This window comes from Panthera pardus, unplaced genomic scaffold (genome assembly GCF_024362965.1).
Source record: "Panthera pardus isolate Hobbes unplaced genomic scaffold, ASM2436296v1 HiC_scaffold_8, whole genome shotgun sequence".
Lineage (NCBI taxonomy): Eukaryota > Metazoa > Chordata > Mammalia > Carnivora > Felidae > Panthera > Panthera pardus.
Window position 1 is genome coordinate 43,978,077 of NW_026527013.1, and position 20,816 is coordinate 43,998,892.

General features: G+C 37.0%; 1 protein-coding gene across 1 annotated transcript in view; it reads left to right on the plus strand.

The window, feature by feature from the left end:
• Positions 1-20,816, plus strand: part of LOC109254640 (contactin-6) — a 282,077-nt gene that overhangs the window by 242,815 nt on the left and 18,446 nt on the right. The window contains 5 exon segments of the mRNA XM_053897189.1: positions 11,983-12,158; positions 12,507-12,624; positions 13,277-13,435; positions 13,549-13,698; positions 17,540-17,610. Coding sequence (XP_053753164.1) covers positions 11,983-12,158; positions 12,507-12,624; positions 13,277-13,435; positions 13,549-13,698; positions 17,540-17,610 — 674 coding nt within the window.

Consider the following 20,816-nt stretch of genomic DNA (forward strand, 5'->3'; position numbering starts at 1 on the left):
ACTGGAAAACGCTGTAGAAATCATATAGCTTTCTATTCATAAAGTGCAAAAGGGGGGTTGACACATTCAATAAATTTTCTTCTCAGCCTTCTTCACAGCCAGCATAGGATTGATATTTATGGTATATCAGTTAGAAATCGTTTCACTTCATTACCATTTCTCAAATTTTGTTTCTCCTTTTGACCCCTGTTTTGGTGGCTTTATCTTTGAAAAAATTTCTTTGGGTTTTATATTAAATGTTTTTAAAGAACTGAAAATAAACACTGTGTTTAATCAATTACCTTCATCAGGATATTATATATCTTATTTTTTATAATGATACTATTTTTCTCTACCAACATTTACAAAAAGCCAAGCTTTAGTTATTTCTTGCTTAAATAAAACTTATCAAGAAATCAATAAAGCAGAGTTTGGATGGGTCAGGAACTCAAATCTTCCACTTGTATTCTAGATATGATTCCCTCTTGTGTTCAGGGACATCAATCTACCAATTTTCTTTCTCCCTATCACTCTGTCTCTGTCTCTTTCTCTACCACATTCTTTCTCCTTCATCTCTGTTATTTTGTGTAACGCATCATCCCCACCAAATACTTTTGTATTATTATTCTCATAATTTACATAAAAGACCTCTTCTGACCCTGCTTCCCTTCCAGCCATATTTGACTATTCTCCTTTATATCAAAAGTTATCTGTATGAGCTTGTTTTTTCCAAACCTTCTGGTCAACTTTGCTTTAAATCAGTGCCACCAGCCTTTTCCCCCTACCATTTCATCAACACTGCTCTTAACAAGGTGACTAGTAACCTCCACGTTATTAAATACTGTAGTCAGTCCCAGTCCTCATTTACTTAACCTATCAGACTATTGATCACATCCTTCTTGAAATACATTCCTCACTTGGCTACCTGCACATTGCATTTGTCAGGTTTTCCTTTTACATCTTAAGTCACTTCTTTTTTGTTTCCTGTGCTGTTTTTTTTTTTTTTCAGTGTTACTATTTCCTAAATTTGGGGTATGCCAGAGATTTGTCCTTGCATTTATTCTCTGCTATATCTACTCCCACTTATTTGGTGTCTTATTCTGTCCTCTTACGTTAAACACCAAACGTAAGCAAATTCCAAATTGATACACCACGTTCACATTTCTACCTCAATCCAACGTGCTAACATTGGCCTCCTAACTCTTACTCCCAAAACTTGCTCCTATTATAGTCTTTCCCTCTGTATTCAGAACAGTCTGTACTGACAGTTGCCACTCCAAATCTTTGTAGTCATATTTTACACCTTGCTTTCTTTCAAACTCCATATCCAGTTGTCCAACAAATGGCATTAGCATCTGTATATGTACAGAATCTAACTACTTCTCACCACTGCAATTACCAAACTGTAACTACTACCATCCTTTTTCCAGTGCATTGCTATAGCGCAGAGGTTCTTAACCAAGCTGGTTTTGCCTCCGAGACCTCCAAGGAGACCTTTGGCAATGTGTGGAGGATGCTGCTAAATAGCCTGTAATGCACAGGGCCCCCTCCTTACCTCACTCTGAATCCACCCATACGGACATGCAACACAAAATTATCTGGCTCAAAACATTAATAATGTTGATGTTGAGAAACTCAGACATACAACCTCATGAGTATTTGTCTTGATTCCACCTGTCTCTCCTCTAGAAACTAGAATATTCCTATTAAAATGTAAATGAGATTTTTTGCCTCTTACTATAGAAGTCCCCTGATAGATCTTCAGTTCAGTGTTGTTTCATTTGCTCACTATTCATACTGATGTACACCTGAAAGAAGGTGTAGGATTTGAAACTAATTAGAAAGTTATGAATAAAACATTGAATAAACACTTATGTTAAGGGTTTCTCCTTTTTTTTGAGAGAGAGAGAGAGAGGCACTGAGAGAGAGAGAGAGAGAGAGAGGGAGAGAGAATCCCAAGCAGACTCCAAGCTCCATGCAGAGCCCAACATGGGGCTCGATCTCACAGTCATGAGTTCATGATCTGAGCCAAAATCAAGAGTCAGACACTCAATCAACTGAGCCACCCAGACACCCCAAAGGTTTCTACTTCTATAGGAAGTAATACCCAATTCTTTCTCCAATTGTTATTATATGTGTATGTGTATATATATATATATATATATATATATATATATAGTATATAAACCCAACTATACCAACCCAAATATGTTATATAATGTATATAAACCCAAATATATATATGTTATATAATGTATATAAACCCAAATATATATATATGTTATATAATGTATAAAAACCCAAAGATAAATGGCCTAAATATTTTCAACCCTACACACAGTCTTTTATTAAACATTATTAATATTTGGAGAAACTTTTGTCCTGACTAGTCAAAGTAGATTTTCACACCAGTATCAGCCCCCAAATATTGCTAAAATCTTTTAAAAATGAATAAAAATAGCAGTGCCAAGGAATTATGACAGTAACCAAGGTGTTTGCAACATAAGGGACAATATTCTGGAGAAAAGAAAAGCACAGATAGGTGATCACAACACTCCCCAGTGTTTTTCTCCTCCAGAAACTTGTCACTTCCCAAGCAGTATGAATCAAGAATTTGTAAAATTTAAAAATTAAAACAAACAAACAAACACAGAAAATACATCAAACAGAAATTTTGGTTGCTTCATGGTGCAAGGAAGACAAAAATTGGGGCTCAGAATTTTCCAGATAAAACGAACCTACTATACAACCTGACCTTGAATGGAGGCACCGGAAGGATTTTGCCCTGGTAATAAAAACAGAACACAATTGACCACCGATCAAAAAGACTGACATTCAGTCTCCATTCATATCCAGTCCTGATTGTATTCTGCTGTTTTTAGTTGCCTGCTTAGAAAAATAAATCTTCTTGGAAAAAATATAAACGAATAAAACATTTATTTACATTGCAATGCATATTCAGTAAAATATTACCAGGAATAGCTGGAGCCAGGATCAAAACCCAGCTGAACATCAGACATTAGCAATAAGTCACAGCCAAGAGGAGTATGAAAGTTATTAGACAAGGGTTTTAAATAATTGTGATGAATATGTTAAAAAATAGACGACAAGATGGCAAATTTTAGAAGGGAAATGACATGTATTAAAAATCAGTTGGACAGAGAAAAACAAATACCATATGGATTCACTTATATGTAGAATCTAAAAAACAAAAGAAAGGAACAAACAAACAGAAACAGACTCAAAAATACAAGAATAAACTGGTTGTTACCAGAAGGGAGGGAGATGAGGAGGATGGGCAAAATAGGTGAAGGGGACTAGAGGTACAAATTTGCAGTTGTAAAACCAATAAGTCATGAAAATTAAAAGTACAGCATAGGAGATATAGTCAGTAATATTGTAATAACACTGTACAGTCACAGATGGTGACTGTTTATTATCGTGAGCATTGAGTAATGTATACAGTTGTCAAATCACTATGTTGTGCACCTGAAACTAATATAATATTGTGTGTCAACTATATTGCAATAAAAGAGAATCAATTGGAAGTCTAGAGCTAAAAACCACAAAAGCTACAATTAAGAACAATAGAGATTGATTTAATACCAGATTAGATGTGGCAGAGAAAAGAATTAGGAAAATGGAGAGTGTGTAAACGGAAAATATCCAGACTGCAACACGGAGAGAAAATGCAATGAGAAAGACAACAAAAGGACATAAGGATATATTGGATATGAATAGTTCCAATATTGTGATACTGTAGTTCCAAAAGGACTGGAGAGGAGAGAAAGAAAATGAGGGATGGACAGTATTTGAAGAAGTATTTGCCAGAGATTTAAAAACAAAAACAAACAAACAAAAAACCTGAAAATGACAGCAGCCATCCTTTTCAGGAAATTCTATGAGCCCTAACTAGGGTAAACACAAAGGAAATTTTAAGCACATAGTAGTGAAACCAAAAAAGAAAAGAAAAACTATCCTGATAAAATAGATACATTATCTTCAAAATAACAACAATAAGACTGGCAGTTGTTACAACAACAGAAATAAGAAAATCCGAAAGTCTGTGGAATGGCTTTTCTAATGGGCTGAAAGACCACAGTGATAAGAATTCAACTCCCAGCAAAAATATCCTCCCTAATGAACACAAATTAGAGATGCTTTCATACAAACAAAACCTCTGAGAATCCATCACTATCAAATGTACACTATAAGAAGTATTGATGACATCCCTATGGCTACAATAAAATATCCCAGATCAAAGCTTGTAAATGGAAGAAAAAATAAGAGGCATGGAAAGGGTTAGTATGTTCCTATGCAGGTTAAATTGAGATTCTGAGGACTTAGGAAGAGGACCAAATTTCAAGTATTCATTTCTAGCCTTCACAATATCAGAGAATTTTGTCACCTGTTTGAAGTGCTATTTGTACACTAGATTCCTTTATGTTGGTGTCTTAGCAACATTTCCTATAATGTCATTAGACAAATGAAGGCAGACTCAAGTTTGTACAGAGTAAAGAAAGGTTTGGTGATTTTTCTTGTTTTTGTCCCTTGTTGGAGAGAAGTTGATAACTTCAGAAATACTTGAGAAGTTACTATTCTGAACAGTCACACTGAAAGATTATTACTCATAGATGAAAGTTCCAACTGAGTTGAAGGTACAAAAGAAAGAAACAAACACAAAGTCACACAAAAGAATATTTTCCGGATGGTCAAGAAAGCCCAATTACATATTTTCTTGCCATTCCCTAGCTTCTAAAAATGTAGTTAGGGATCATAATGTGCAATTGATACATGGAAGAAGTCTCATTTGTGTTTAGAGAAATCATGCTGAGGAATTCTGACAGAATTTTTAATATTAGTTTTCATGTGTTTTGAGATGCTCATAACTGAAGATGTATTCTGGAAGCATCTTTGGCTATTACAGCAATATGAATTTGAGTAAGGCTATTCATCAAAAGCATTATAGATCTTATTAAACCTTTCATTTTACTTCTTCAGAACAGGATTATTAGATCAAGCTGTTTTTATATGATTTGTATCTCATGAAAAGAGATTGAAAATGGAAATATTAAAATTCTGTAATTTTATTAACTCTTCATGAATGTTTGTCATTAATATTTAGAATAATCTTCAAAAAGTGATAGGTCCTGGGCTCCTGGGTGGCTCAGACAGTTAAGCCTCCCACTCTTGATTTCGGCTCAGGTCATGATCTCATGGTTCCTGAGATCCAGCCCCACATCGGGCTCTGGACTGACAGCAAGAAGCCTCTTGGGACACTCTCTCTCCCTCTCTCTCTGACCCTCCCCTGTTGGCATGTATGTACAAGCACACCCATGTACTCGCATTCACACACACACCTCTCTCTCTTTGTCTCTCTCTCTCTCTCTCTCAAAATAAACTTTAAAAAAAAGTGGTGGGTCCTCATCATTTCATCACTTTACAAGCTGAATGGGAAAGATGCCCCCTTATTTTGTACATAAATTATTCACTAACTTCGTCATTTCTTTCTGTTTTTCTTTTATTACAAATGAGTATTACACACAGAAAAGTAGAAAAAATAGTATAAGGAACTCTTATTCACCCATCAGTCAGGGTTGTTAATCATCAACTCATATCTATCTTTGTTTCATCCATACCCCCACCTACTACTTGCTCAGCATCCACCTCAGATATCTAGAGGCAAATCATAAACATCGTAATTTCATGTGTAAATATTTCATAATGTATCTTTAAAAGAAAAGGGAATCTTCTTTTTAATACAATAATAAACCAGTTTTATTGTATTACAAAATTAGCAATGATTCTGAATTATTTACAGTTCAAATTTACATGATTGTCTCATAAATATGCGTTTCTATATATATGTATATGCTAAGTAAATACACACAGATAAGCACGTATCCGTGTGTATGGTGTGTGTGTGTTAATTCTCTTCACCCATGACAATCATACTTTGAAACATTGTTTTTCAGAATCTTTATATCCCAAGATGTATTAAGAGGTGTTACATGGATTAAAACTGGTCCCTATCTAGTAAGCGTAGGAAACTGAGAATTAAATGTGCTTTAAGAAGTTTCTTTAATCCACAATTCTCAGAGCTTTTAATATGCTAAAATGTACTGTGGCACTGTAAAGGCAGATATGGTATAGAGAATTAATTACACTTAAATAACCTCAAAAGTCCATTTTTCTGTATTTATTTTTTGAAGCATTACTAACCAATTCCACTTTACTAGATACGACCTTTTCCTGGATCTAAAGCATTAGAGACTTTCTGACAATATATTTACATAACTTGGATCTTCCTTAAACAGAAATTTCAGGTTCAAATTTCAAAACCTGAAGCAGTATTTCTCAAAATGTGGTCCCTGGACTAACTACAGCAAAATCGACTGAAAAAGTGGCCTGTTAAAAGTCCATATTCTTGGTTCCCTTCACAGACCTACTGAATCAGTATTTCTGGTAGGAGTTGAGGATTTCACATTTTGAGCATGTTCTCTGAGGAGTTGTTATGCATGCTACAAAGTTTAAACTTCTAGAATTTCTGCAAATACTTAAGGAATTTGCTACAAGAAGTAGAAGATGATTCAGAATGAAAAGGAGCAACTATCTTTTGTTCCAGGAGAAAGAGGCTTAAAGAATTTCAAAGTTTCACAGGTGGGAGAGTATAGCATAGGTGACTTCTTTCCTTTTTAATTTGTTATAAGTCAGGCCATAATGGTCTCACTTATCCATAAATACAAGAAGTACTTCAGTCTTAACCGTGAACTTCATGTTATTGTACCTACTCTATTGGTATTTAAGGACTCCCAGGAAAGGAGAAGAGTAAATGTGTGTATATACCTCCCTCCACTCCCTGAGAGTGATTTGAATGGTTTGGAAAAAAATAAAAATAAAAGTCTCTGATATTAGAATTTTTTAAGAGTGCAAGTGTTTGCAAAGGAGCAGTCTCGACTGGTTAAGGAACTAAAGAATAGTCCTTGTTTTTTTCCTAAAATGGCATCAAAGATTCTATATATTTCTGCTGCACAAGAACCACTCTCCCCTTCTCTGCGAGTGTGATTTTGTCCCTGCGGGGTATTCACTTGGAATTGTGAGCCCGGAGCTGTGCGTGGTTGTAGGAGAGAGCTCTGTAGGGTAGCAATGAGCAGCCTGGTGGCTCAGAGCCACCTACACAGGATTAGGGCAGATCTGCATGTGGTGTGGGGAGAAGACACAGTAGGTAAAAGACTTCTTGTCCAAGCACCCCCTCACCCACAAGGAGACTATGCGTAGGGGAATGACGCTCGGGTAATCATCTATGCTCTTCTTTTGGATAAAAAAGCCTATTTACATAGAAGCTATTTCTTTTTAAATATAATCTATTTTTCCACCCTACAGATAATGGTATGTCTCTGCTTCATATTTTCAACGCTTCCCATTTTCTTTCCGCAAAAAGAGTACATTTCTAAGCGTGTCACCCAGGACTAGCTTCATTGGTGTGCGGCTCCTCCGCATAAGGACCCTGTGCTGAGAAAGGCCCCGTTTTGTTTATTGCCCTGATGTCACTGTCCTGAGATCCTTAGTCATCTTGTCTCTGAAGTCCTGCTTTGTTAGTGAAGTCTACCGGGACAGCGGAGCATGCATGCAAGCAGAGGAACTATACTGGGTGGCGGCAGGTGCGCCCATGTGAGGTTCAGCAGCAGCAGCCCATTTGCAAACAGGCTCAGCCCTATGGACCAAGCAGACAGTGTCCACGCCTAAGAGTCGGTACGGTGTAGACCCCCCCTGCCTCGTGGCAGTCAGGAATTCTGAGGCCCTGAAAGTGGGTCCATCAGGTTGATGGAGGTGATGGTCACAGCAGCCCCAGAAGTTTCAGTGGCCGACTGCAAAGGGCCTCACAGGAGCAAGGAGCTCAAAGCAGTCAGTACCAGGAAGTAATGTTGAGAGGCCCGCTGGCCCAGAGTCCATGTAATCTTTGTGACATTTGCACAAATAGTGACTCTTCAACCTGAGCACCAGGACGGAACTGTCAGTGTTCAGGCAGTAACTTTGTTAGCAAAGACTAACAAAATAATTGCCTGCACCTGAGCATTGCAGTAAGGCATATCACAGAGTTATTCACATTCTTCAAAGAGTTTAGCATACCTTGTTTTTGAACATTTGTCCAACATTGGAAAGCTAATATCCAGAGGCTTAAAAACAGAAATTAAATGTAAAGACTTTTCCACTCAATGGTAAAGAACACTTTTTATAGGAAGCTCCAGGTGACCTAATTATTAATGAGTGTTTCTCTGTAACTGAAGATAAGGCAAGAGAATGCGTAAACAGGCATTTTGGAGTATACACAAGTCATGAAGACACTTTCAGTGTCTTGTACAGCCTTCAGAAGTTACAGGGTATGTCAGAAGAGCATTAAAGTTGCACTGTTTACATTTACACCTAAAATTTAGTTCAGAATTACACGAAATGCATTTGGATGAAGAGTTAAATCTTCTAAGAAATATTGTTGTCCCATGAGAATCATCAGCTCTAGATGTTCTAAAATTTATATTTCAAAATATATCTATCCCAATGTTGTCACATCCTGTAAACTACTGTTTACGGTTCTGTAACAGTTATATCAGTAGAAAGATGCTTTGCAAAATCAAATATCGAAAAATATTTGTAATTTTGCATTCATCATGAGCAACCGATACCAGTTACTTCAAGTGAAAATGAAATTGCGTAAAACACATTCTAATAATTTAAGAAGCAAATTTGGGGAAAGGTGAGAGAAAGCTTAGATCAAGCCAGATATAACTTTAATAAGGCATTATTTAATGTATTATATAAAACTGACAACAACAAAAATATATATATATATATATATATTTTGCAATTTGTAAGTTTATGTTGCTCTAATGTATCACTATTACCCTATTACATTTTATAAGTTATACAACATTCCTAAAGAAAGTTGCTTTATATTCCAGTACATTTTTTTAAGTTTATTTATTTTGTGAGAGACAAGAGTGAGGAGGGACACAGAGAGGGAGAGAATCCCAAGCAGCCTCTGGGCTGTCAGTGCAGAGCACATTTTGGGGTTCAGTCTCCCAAACCTTGAGATCGTGACCTGAGCCAGAGTCGGATGCTTAACTGACTGAGCCACCCAAGTCACCCCACATTTTCATTTCACACTGTGACCCACAAATTATGTAGCAGATCCTAAAGATATTTCAGGCTTATGTCTTCGCTATGACTATGACTATGACCCAGGTTCCTATTTTCCAATTTTACTCCTGTATTACTCTCTAATACTGGGATTTCCAGCAATGACTGCCCTGCATGTACTATGTTTCTTCTTTGCACAGATTCTTTGTAAATGCTCTTGCATCTTGCTGGTATGGGCACCTTCTCCCTACCTGCTGTCTTTACCAAAACTCCTATTTGCCTTTTACCCTCAGCTAAAACAACTCTTTCTCAATAAACTGACCCCTCAGGATTTGTTGCTGGTTTTTTTCCTCCATATTCCTTTGTATTTCCAATACTTAGCAGATTGCTAGAATTTGGTAGGTGCTCAGTAAATACCAGTTAAGTGAAATAACTAGTGATGATATCTAAACATTATAAATTATAATAATACAAATATTTCTTATTCATGAAGTTTTAGTCATTATTAGTGTCCTACCGATGAGCTATGTATACAGGGAATGATTTGTCTCACTTTGCTACTTTGTGGTGCCATAAATGGAAGGAGTTGCTGTCATTTTTAATGTTTGAAAATTACTTTAATTGCATGATCTAAAACTTTAAATCAGAGCAGTTTTGCTCTACCAACGCATCCAATTAGCCAACTCATCCTCCCATAAATGTAAATAAGACATTAGTGATACATTCTTTTTCCAAGAAATTACATCAGGAAAATATTTTCTAGTTCCAAAAAGTGTTCTTGAAACCTGGTTATCATTTATCCTTACTTTGGGGGAGAGCAGTGAATAAGGCTTGAAATTAGGAATGGATTGAGTCCACAGAATCATTCTTCAAACTTTTCTCCAAAAATAATTAGAATGAAAAGTGTATGCATCTAATATAATAAAGGAGAGAACATTTTTAAATTATGTAAACATAAAGATACATCTGAGGTAGATTGAGTTAGATTTTCTGTGTTATGTTCAGAAATACAGTATGTGTTTTTATTTTTCCATGGCTCTCTTATCAATACATACCTTAAAACCCAAGATTATTAATTTCTATTTTTTGCTCCTGAACTTTTACCAAGGTAACAGTTGCAATTTTTAAATATTAGAGTAAGACTTAGCATTCTGTTGATAGAACACAGAGGCACACGAATCCATTTGAACACAGAAATTCAGGCTCAGTACAGTTTGGATTCTGGAGTAGCATGAAGAAGACAGAAGGAAAGTAAAATGTTCAGTCCATCTCCTTTAGGGTTAAACTTTATCTTACAAATGATCTTTAGAGAAACAGATCTGCCAGTCTCCAATTTCACAGTTTTGAAACTTCCTTATGTACAGTATTTTTTTTCAGTAGAATTTTCCCAAACCCCTAATTCTTAAATGAAAATTCCTTAAAAAATATTTTATTTTGGTCAGATAGTGCATATCTGAGTCCAAGTGTATGTCCAGGCCTTCTTTATGGTTACTGAATTTCCTATTCAGTCAATATTTAGCCCTCTAAAATCAGAAGTATTTATTTTGTTATAAAAAAAAATGTAGTCAGATGTGATCTATTACTATGAGTCTCTTTAAAATTTTGTTTAATGTTTATTTATGTTTGAGAGACACAGAGACAGAATGTGAGTGGGTTGAGGCAGAGAGAGATGGAGGCACAGAATCTGAAGCAGTATCCATGCTCCGAGCTGTCAGCACAGAGCCTGACATGGGGCCCGTACTCACAAGCTGTGAGATCATGACCTGAGCCGGAGTCAGATGCTCAGCTGACTGAGCCACCCAGGCGCCCCACTATGCGTGTCTTTTAATCAGGGAAATCAGGACTCTCAAGTTCAACTAGAGTATTTTTGGAAATGAGCTTTGAAATGTTGGTCACTGGAACACTAGGACTTGTAGAACAATGGTTGACATTGTGACTGATGTTTCTGGAGGGAAGTTTTTTTTTTTTTTTTTTAATGTTTATTTATTTTTGAGAGAGAGAGAGAGAGAGTGAGAGTGGGAGAGGGGCAGACAGAGAGGTAGACAGAGGATCCAAAGAGGGCTCTGCGCTAATAGCAGAGAGCCTGACATGAAGCTCAAACTTACAAACCATAAGATCATGAACTGAGCCCAGGTTGGATGCTTAAGTGACTGAGCCACCCCAGTGGCCCAGGGAAGCCACTCAGGGAAGATCAGGGAAGATTTTTGACAGATGTATAATTCTGATGTTGCAAAATCTGGATAAGAGAGGGAAAACATGCATCTTTACTATTCATGTTGCGTCTTTAGGTGAAATAGAAAATTATGATCACAACTGTGTCAGAAATAGGACATATATTATATTCACACCAGTAAATATAAGATTATGATTATATTTAATAAGTACCATTTAATAGGTAAATGGTAGAATATAGGATTATAATTCTCTACATAAACTATTGTAGTTATCATCTTAATGACATCCTTTTTCTCCTAGTATATGAAACTAACACAGATTAGGGCTGCAACCAGTATGTGGATTTTAATGTTGCACCTAGAATTTTAGAATTAAAAAAAAAAAACTGTGTGGTGCATTTTTCATATACAAAATGCTGTCTTTTGAAGTCCAGAGTTTTCTATAAACTACTTATTTTTGTATAAAATATGAGTAAAACCATGTCTTACTTGTATGACAAGTAATAAGCTACACTGATTAATGCAGGAATATTTGAATACAAGGGGAATACAGTTATTCCTACTGAATATGGTAGAGTTCTAAGTTGTATTTATACAATTTCAAACAATTGCATGACCATTCAAAATATGCATTTTATTGCCATATGCTCACATTTTATAAGCTTTTCATAATAATAATATTTTTTCTCAACAGAGAGGACTGTTATTACCATTCCACCTTCCAAAATGGATGTTACAGTTGGAGAGAGTATAGTCCTACCATGCCAGGTGTCCCATGACCCCTCCATTGAAGTTATATTTATATGGTCTTTCAATGGAGATGTCATAGACTTAAAAAAAGGAGTGGCTCATTTTGAAAGGATTGGAGGAGTAAGTTGCCCAAATTTTTAAGTACTTAATAAAATAAATCAAGTCTTTTCACGTGAATCAACATCTTCCATAATTATTCTCCCCATATTTATTTGCATGGATAACCCCTGTTTATGAAGCTGCATCTGTTTTTGTTTTATTTTGTTTTATGACTTTCATAGTAACGCTTGTGTTCTAGATAATTAAGGGGATAGGAAAAGGGATCATATAGGAGTAACGACAATGATACTAGTATATCTCTTAATTTCAAAGCTGTCCCATATTTAATATTTATCCAGCCGTAAAAAAAAAAAATGGGCCCTGCGGGGTATGATTATGTTTTATCCCCTTTTCGCTTTCTATCTGCAGGAATCTGTTGGGGATTTGATGATAAGGAATATTCAGTTAAATCATTCAGGAAAATATCTATGCACAGTGAAAACAACTCTGGAAAGTTTATCTGCTGTGGCTGATATCATTGTTAGAGGTAAGCATAATGGTGGAAACAAATGAGCACTTTATTCACAGCAAAAAATGTTAATAAGTGAATGGTAGATCTCTGAGTAACCATATCATGATAAAGAAGTGAGATAAAAATACAGATTTTTTATTTTCTAAACCTCAAGACTCCATGGCATATGTAGTGTGGATATGGATATTGAATGGAGTAGGTTTTGTGTATTTATAACGAACGATCAACCTCAGCAAGCAGTGTCAGTCCGTAAAACGTAGCCATGCCTTCTATCTCTCATAAAGCATTCTTATCAGAAGAGAGTCAAAGTGATATATTCCTGTAGTTCTCTATATAAGTCTCATTTACTCAAGGTACCTTTTCAAAAAGGAATAGAAGAAAGATGTTCCCAATTTTTGAGAGTTCTCAATTTTTCAGAGTAGCTCCCTAATGGGTGATATTCACCCATCTCATGATTGAAATTTTCTAATCTTCAAAGGAAGCATTTCTAAATTAGTATCTCACCATGTAAACTGAATTAATAGGGCTTTATCTCACATAATTTGTTAAAATACCTTGTGTTCAATATTTTATTTTCTAAGCGTAAGAGAGAAAAATAAACTGCCCCGTCCCAAATCAATGAATTTAATAATTTTCAATATAGTTATCATCCAACGTATTTTTCAAGGTCCACCAGGTCCCCCTGAAGATGTAAGAGTGGAACACATTTCCAGTACTACTTCTCAACTAAGCTGGAGACCAGGCTCAGATAATAATAGTCCCATTCAAATATTTACTGTTCAGGCTCGGACACCATTTTCTGTGGGTTGGCAGGCTGTTTCGACTGGTAAGTGACACCAGGGTTTTGGGGTAATTTTCTAAAACAGGTGTATCTGTTTGTTCAATTGGTTGATGTTAAGTAGTGCTGGTTTTCCTGCCTGAATCCCCCCCTCTTTTCAGTTCCAGAAATTCTCAGTGGTAAGACGTACAATGCAACAGTGGTTGGTTTGAGTCCTTGGGTGGAATATGAATTTCGTGTCGTTGCTGGGAACAGCATTGGGATTGGAGAACCAAGTAAAGCATCAGAATTGTTAAGAACCAAAGCGTCAGGTAAGAAATTAACGTCTTCTAAACACGTTCTCTGTGCTAATAGCAGAGAGCCTGACGTGAGGCTCAAACTTACAAACCATAAGATCATGAACTGAGCCCAGGTTAGATGCTTAAGTGACTGAGCCACCCCAGTGGCCCAGGGAAGCCACTCAGGGAAGATCAGGGAAGATTTTTGACAGATGTATAATTCTGATGTTGCAAAATCTGGATAAGAGAGGGAAAACATGCATCTTTACTATTCATGTTGCGTCTTTAGGTGAAATAGAAAATTATGATCACAACTGTGTCAGAAATAGGACATATATTATATTCACACCAGTAAATATAAGATTATGATTATATTTAATAAGTACCATTTAATAGGTAAATGGTAGAATATAGGATTATAATTCTCTACATAAACTATTGTAGTTATCATCTTAATGACATCCTTTTTCTCCTAGTATATGAAACTAACACAGATTAGGGCTGCAACCAGTATGTGGATTTTAATGTTGCACCTAGAATTTTAGAATTAAAAAAAAAAAACTGTGTGGTGCATTTTTCATATACAAAATGCTGTCTTTTGAAATCCAGAGTTTTCTATAAACTACTTGTTTTTGTATAAAATATGAGTAAAACTATGTCTTTTATGACAAGTAATCTACACTGATTAATGCAGAAATATTTGAATACAAGGGGAATACAGTTGTTCTTTATGGTATCGATCTTACAAAGAAAAAGTAAAAAGCATTTTTATGGGTCTTGTATGATTTGGGGCCCCGAATCAGTGGCAGGAAACCAGCAGCTTTCATTTTCACATTTTTAGGTACACAAAGCAAGGAATATTTTCTCCTAAATATAAGTTCAATGAGAGATGATTCTAGCTAAGCAGGCATATCAAAAATAAGAGTTTTTCAGAAACTGTCCTCTCATCTCATCTATTTTCTAGCCAAACTCCAGCAGGGAATCTGTACATTTGTAGATGCAAATGAGTTAGTGCTTGTTTCATTAAATGTTGTAGCCAAGAATTAATTGAGACTCTGTTGGTGCAATCAGCCACACATTTCCATCTATTTCTCAACTCTGACCTAGTTGCAGCTTCATTGAGCAATAGTATAAATTATTTCCCATGCAAATGAGGTAAATCCTGAGCTCATTTAATAGAAGCACTAATTGAGCATCAGCTGGTTCGCTGAACAGCAAAATACAGGTGGAACCTGGCTCAGAAATCACCCCTTCTTAAGCTTTTTTCAATGGATCCGTTTTGTTCCACTCCTAACTTTACATCCAGGGTCACATTTGATCTTCTTGCTGCGTACCGCTGACAAATTCACTTTCTTACTCAGCGACATAAGTGAGGGATCGCTCTGTTGTCACTGGCTCAGCTTAACAAGCACAAACTAATTCAATTAAGTGTGCTCAACTGTCCGATGTCAGTGAGGCTTTTCCAAGTTAAAGATAATATAAGTATTTTTATTTTAGAATTGGAACTGAAAACAACGTATTTGACAGTAATATCTTAAGTTAAATCATCCTAGCAGTTTAGAAATGAGAGGAGAGTCATTCATTTTACAGAGGAGGAAAAGAAAGATCAGAATCATGGCTGACTGTTTCAGACAGAGGCAGGATTTGAACTCAGACCTTGAGACTTGGGCATCAGCGTTCTCCATAACCATGGGTCTTAATCTAGATGAGCAAGAGATTGGCATAAGGAGATGTGTATATATAGAAATTCCCAGGCCTTACCATAGTCTGATTGGAAAAGAATCTCCAGGGGTCGCCTATGACTTGATATTAGCTTGAGTTTTAGGTCATTTGTTTACAGCTTATTTCTATCATTGTAGCTTTGGCAGGCTTGACTCTAATACTAAAGTTTTACAGTAAGGATTGTACATTACTTTCTATTAACCATTGACACTCTTCTTTCGGTAGCATAATGAGACTCGGTGTTCATAATAATTACCCTGAGGTTCTGAATCATACTGAATGAAGTGTGTTCTTTTTCCTTTCCTTTCCTTTCCTTTCCTTTCCTTTCCTTTCCTTTCCTTTCCTTTCCTTTCTTTTCTTTTCTTTTCTTTTCTTTTCTTTTCTTTTCTTTTCTTTTCTTTTCTTTTCTTTTCTGTTGTATCTCCTTAAAGACCCTTCTTCCCAGTATGGTTTTAGGTTTAATGTGGTTCATTTGAAAATGGAATAAAAAAGGAACTTTGTTAGCCAGAATATTGGAAACTTGGTAAAAAGCAAATTAAAGTTTACTCTAAAATAATTTCCTTATGTATCTACACTATTTAATGGTTCTGAAAAAGTGTTACCATGTGTTGTCAAGTACCAGAAAACTTGCAACTATAGAACCCACTCTGATTTACCTTGTTTTTGGCCAAAGGCCATGGAAGACTTCAAAAGTAGGGTCTAGGTACAAGACAATCTTTTAAATACATGTGAAGGTTAAAGCAGGCAAGGTTAGGGTATATTTGAATATGAAAATGGGTCATGCCTGACAGTTGCTATTATTAAAAAGAACAATTAGACTATCATATCACTATGTTGTTTCTGAAGTTCAACATCTGTATCAAATGGCAGTAAATAAAATAAGTAGTCTAGATTTGTCTGAATGGTTTCCACAGTGGGAAAAAAATTTTGAAATGGGCAATTAAACATTGCATATTTTAATTCCTGCCTACCAGTCGGCAAACGTGCCCAGGCACGCCCACCCTCCCACCTCTGGATTTTAATCCAAATGGTCAAAGACAGATAATTGCATATGTTTCAACATTTAGAAAATATATCCTGCAGGAGCACCTGGGTGGCTCAGTCCGCTGAGTGACTCTTGATTTTAGCTTAGGTCATGATCTCACAGTTTGTGGGTTCATTGCTCTGTAGGGCTCTGCACTGATGGTGCTTAGCCTGCCCTCTCTCTTCCTCGCTCTCTTAAAATGAATAAATAAGCTTTAAACTTATATATATCCTGGCAGAGCTATCCATTATCACAGCGTTAGGATACATCTGCCATTATTCCATGAAAGGATTATATTTTAACATTTCCACATGTGTAAAGTAAAACCCCATTCTGATGATATGCAAGGCCCACACATACCACTGTCATCAATTTTGTAATTTTCCTCAGACTACTTATTATTCATTATACTAGTCCTCACAAGGGTATACTTGAAGGGCATAACTGTTTTCTAATTCACAAAAATGATCATCATCTGGAATGTTCTACCACAGAGCCTTAGAGTCCTAGAGTTAAACGGAGAATATCCCCTCAGTCACATCCCTGACAGGAGGCCGCATCCTTAGCTGGCAAGTGAAAGGTTAGGGGGAAGAAACCTTCCTGTTCTGTACTGAGAGATGTGAGATTTAAACACAGAGTTATAATTACAAGACTTACTTACATATTTTTAAGAATGTATTTTTAAATGTTAAACTATCTTGATGACTAAAAAAAAAGAAAAATCATTTTAGTTTGTTTATTAAAAAAAGAATTAATTAATATACTGCCTCAGTAACTTGTTTACAGCACAACTGTATAATTAGGCCCTAAATCAGCAGTGTCACTGTTACCATCTGAATGGAACATCATTTTGCCAATTAGTAGATGATGCATAATAATGTCAAATACACGATGTTACTCGATTTTTAATTAATTTTGGAGCCAGGGTGCTCATGTATCAAACACAACTGTGTCCTCTCTCTTAGAAATTTGGATATGTGTAAACATAATTTATGTTCATTAAAAATGCAAGACTGTCTCACAATGTGCAGCATGAGATGTTGAAAGGTGAAATCTAAAAACAAAATGCCTCCTGATGAAGATGTACTTTAATAATCGCCATCCCACATTTCTTTTGGTTGCTTTCAGTGCCTGTTGTGGCGCCAACAAACATCAACGGAGGAGGAGGAAGTCGTTCGGAACTCGTCATTACGTGGGAGGTAATTTTCAGTCCAACTGAGTTATTTTGAAAGAAAAAGATTTAGCTGGCCAGGAAGAATACTGAAAAACAAAAAGATTTATTTGATCACTACGGAGAATATATAAAAATACATGGTATAAAAGACTCCCCATGATGAATTACTTAGAGGAGGTATTGGAAACTCTTCTTATTTCTACTCAAGTGAGAAAGGATAACGGACTCAACACAATTCTCTCCCACATATAAGAAAAACAACTTCAATGTCTATTTCAGGTTTGTCAGTAGCATTTTAATTATTACTTGAGGGACTAGACATTATTGTATTTATTGTCTCTGGGACTATTGTGCACGAGTTAGACTCTGCAGCATGCAAGTAGAAAGTTCTTTTCCTATCACTGTTCTTTAAGGCCTTCCCTGCATCTAGATAAAAGCTTGAGCAAATGGTGTAGCTTTTGTGATTATTATCCTTATGAATTAACATATGGGCTCATTTTTATACCTGTTATAAATTTCAGCCTGGTTTATTACCATAAACTTTAGACTTTCCTCCAACGTAACGTTTCTTGTTTCTGGTAGCTTGGGTTTGCCTCAGCCTAGGGCTTCTACGGTGTGAAAGGCAATGTAGAGTCAGATCTTTACCTATTCCCCATTCTGCTGTTGAATTTCTCCTTCCTCATTCACTGTTACCTCTTGCTTCTCCAGAGTTACAGTGGGTTTGGGCTGGGAGAAGAGGAAAAGTACTGAAAAGATCCTGACTGCTGTTACACTTGTAATTTGATTTTGGTGTATTCCAAAAGTGGCAAATGACCAGATGCTGTTATTTTTTTATTAAGTTTTTAATTTTAATTCCAGTGTAGTTAACATACAATGGGATATTAGTTACAGGTGTACAATGTAGTGACATTAATATAGAGCACGTTATTTAGTGCCCATCATGAGAAGTGTGCTCTTCAATCCCCATCACCTGTTTCACCGCCCCCCACCCCGACTTCCCCCTCCTGTACCCATCAGATGCTGTTATTTTATAGTGTACTTGTTTTTTTGTTTGCTTTTGTTTTTTGGTTGGGGGAGTGGGACATCCAGAAGATCCCCCACTGGGGACTCCTAGTTATAATTCCTTGGTGCAAAGCCAATTGACTGCTGAAAAGTCTCCTCAATTCCTGGGGTCTGGCATGGTTCATACTAGCCTCTTCTAGAGTAGATTATCTTTCTCTTCTAGATGGTCTTTGTGGATAGAGTCCCTTTCACAACTGCTCATGGACAGGTCCCTTGCATGAGATGCACATTTACCCTCAGCAAACACCTTTGCTCTGTGTTCATTAGGAGTATAGTACATGCCTGCTTAACCTCTCTTTTCACTCTGCTACCATGTGCTGTCCAGATCTCTCTCCCCTTTACAAGTTTCTCAGGCATTTCTTAGTTAAAAGAACCCATGTGTCCCAAATTCCAGAGAGCACATACCGGCTGGTTCTTTGTGAGGCCTCTTCAGATGGTTAGGCAAATGGTAAGAAGTGGCCTCTTTAGGGGTGCCTGGGTGGCTCAGTCTCTTAACCGGCTGACTTCAGCTCAGGTCATGATCTCACGTTCTGTGAGTTCGAGCCCTGCGTTGGGGTCTGTGCTGACAGCTCAGAGCCTGGAGCCTGCTTCTGATTCTGTGTCTTCCTCTCTCTCTGCCCCTTCCCTGCTTGTGCTTTGTCTCCCTCCCTCTCAAAAATAATAAACATTAAAAAAATTAAAAAAAAAGGAAGTGGCCCCTTTACTTTCCCTTGGTAGAGGGGTAGGAATGCACAGCTTTTTCTACAACTGTGTCAGAGGAGATATTTTCCTACTAATCTATCCCTAAAGAAACAGACACTCCTTTGATATACCTTTGTCATAGAGGATGGGCTAAATTTTGCCTATCAATGGCTTGATGTCTCTCCTTGGAATGCATATCGTGTCATAACTTTGTTGTCAGCTTTGAGCCTCAGGTGTAACTGATAAAAGAGCCCTGCCATTTTTTATTACCTGTGTACATGTTTTTGGCATTTTGATAACAACTTTCATACTGCCAAAGCATCCACTTACTTGGACTTTTTAACATTACACTTAAGAGCATGATGGCCATGGATGTTTTAATTAAAAACCGTCATGGCTGACATGCACAAGAGGGGACATTTTACAATGTTATTCTCTCAGGAGACATTTTACAATGTCTGAAGACACGTTTGGTTGTTACAAAGAAGTTGGGGGAGGCTTGCTTTTGAGCAGAGGCCAGGGCGCAATGCACAGGACAGCCCCCACCACACGGAATGTCTGGCCCAAAATGCCAATAATGCCGAGGTATAGAACCCTGTTTCTGTAAGTGTAATTCATTGCATCTGTAAATGATCTTGCAGTAGCAAAAGACCTTTTATATCTACATGGTCCATTTTATTCCTTACAGAATTCCATTAAATATGGAGAAAGAGGAGTAGTGGTAGCAAACCCTTTCTGTCTGTGAGGAATCTGGTGCACAGAGATGTTGTTTTCTCTAAGTTGTACATGACAGAGCCAGAAGCCAGGTGTAGCTACTCTGAAAGTCATCCCTTCTTTGGAACATGTAGTTTCATGTACACATTGTGAACCCAGCACAGTGCCTGGAATGTGGTATGGCCTGTCCAAGTACCTATTGGATGGGTGGATGTGTCCTGACAGAGAAGATACTCTCAGAGGCCTGAGGGAGAGGGGACAACCCTTGTAGGGCATGTACAGGGCTTCTGTGCTACACTGGGTATTCCTGTCATTCAGTCCTCACAGTGATGCTAGGAGGTAGGTAATGCCACTTTCAGATAAGAACACAGAGGCTTAGAAATGTGGTATGGGTAGGGGCACTTGGGTGGCTCAGTCAGTTAAGTGTCTGACTCTTGATTTCAGCTCAACTCATGGTCTCACAGTTCGTGGGCTTGAGCCCTGCATCAGGCTCTGCGCTGATGGCACGGAGGGTGCTTGGGATTCTCTGTGTGCCTCTCTTTCTCTGCCCTTCTTCTGCTCTCCCTCTCTCTCTCTCAAAATAAATTAATTAATTAACATTAAGAAAAAAAATAAATGTGATATGGGTATTGGGCAGCTCAGCATTTGAACACAGAGCTCTTGCTCCGTGCTCTTTTGTTAAATTTTAATTCCATTTATCTGCACATGATGTCATGGTTCAGGATAGGCACAAGTCCCTGTGTGTGTACCTTAAGCAGTAACTTAATCAAATTA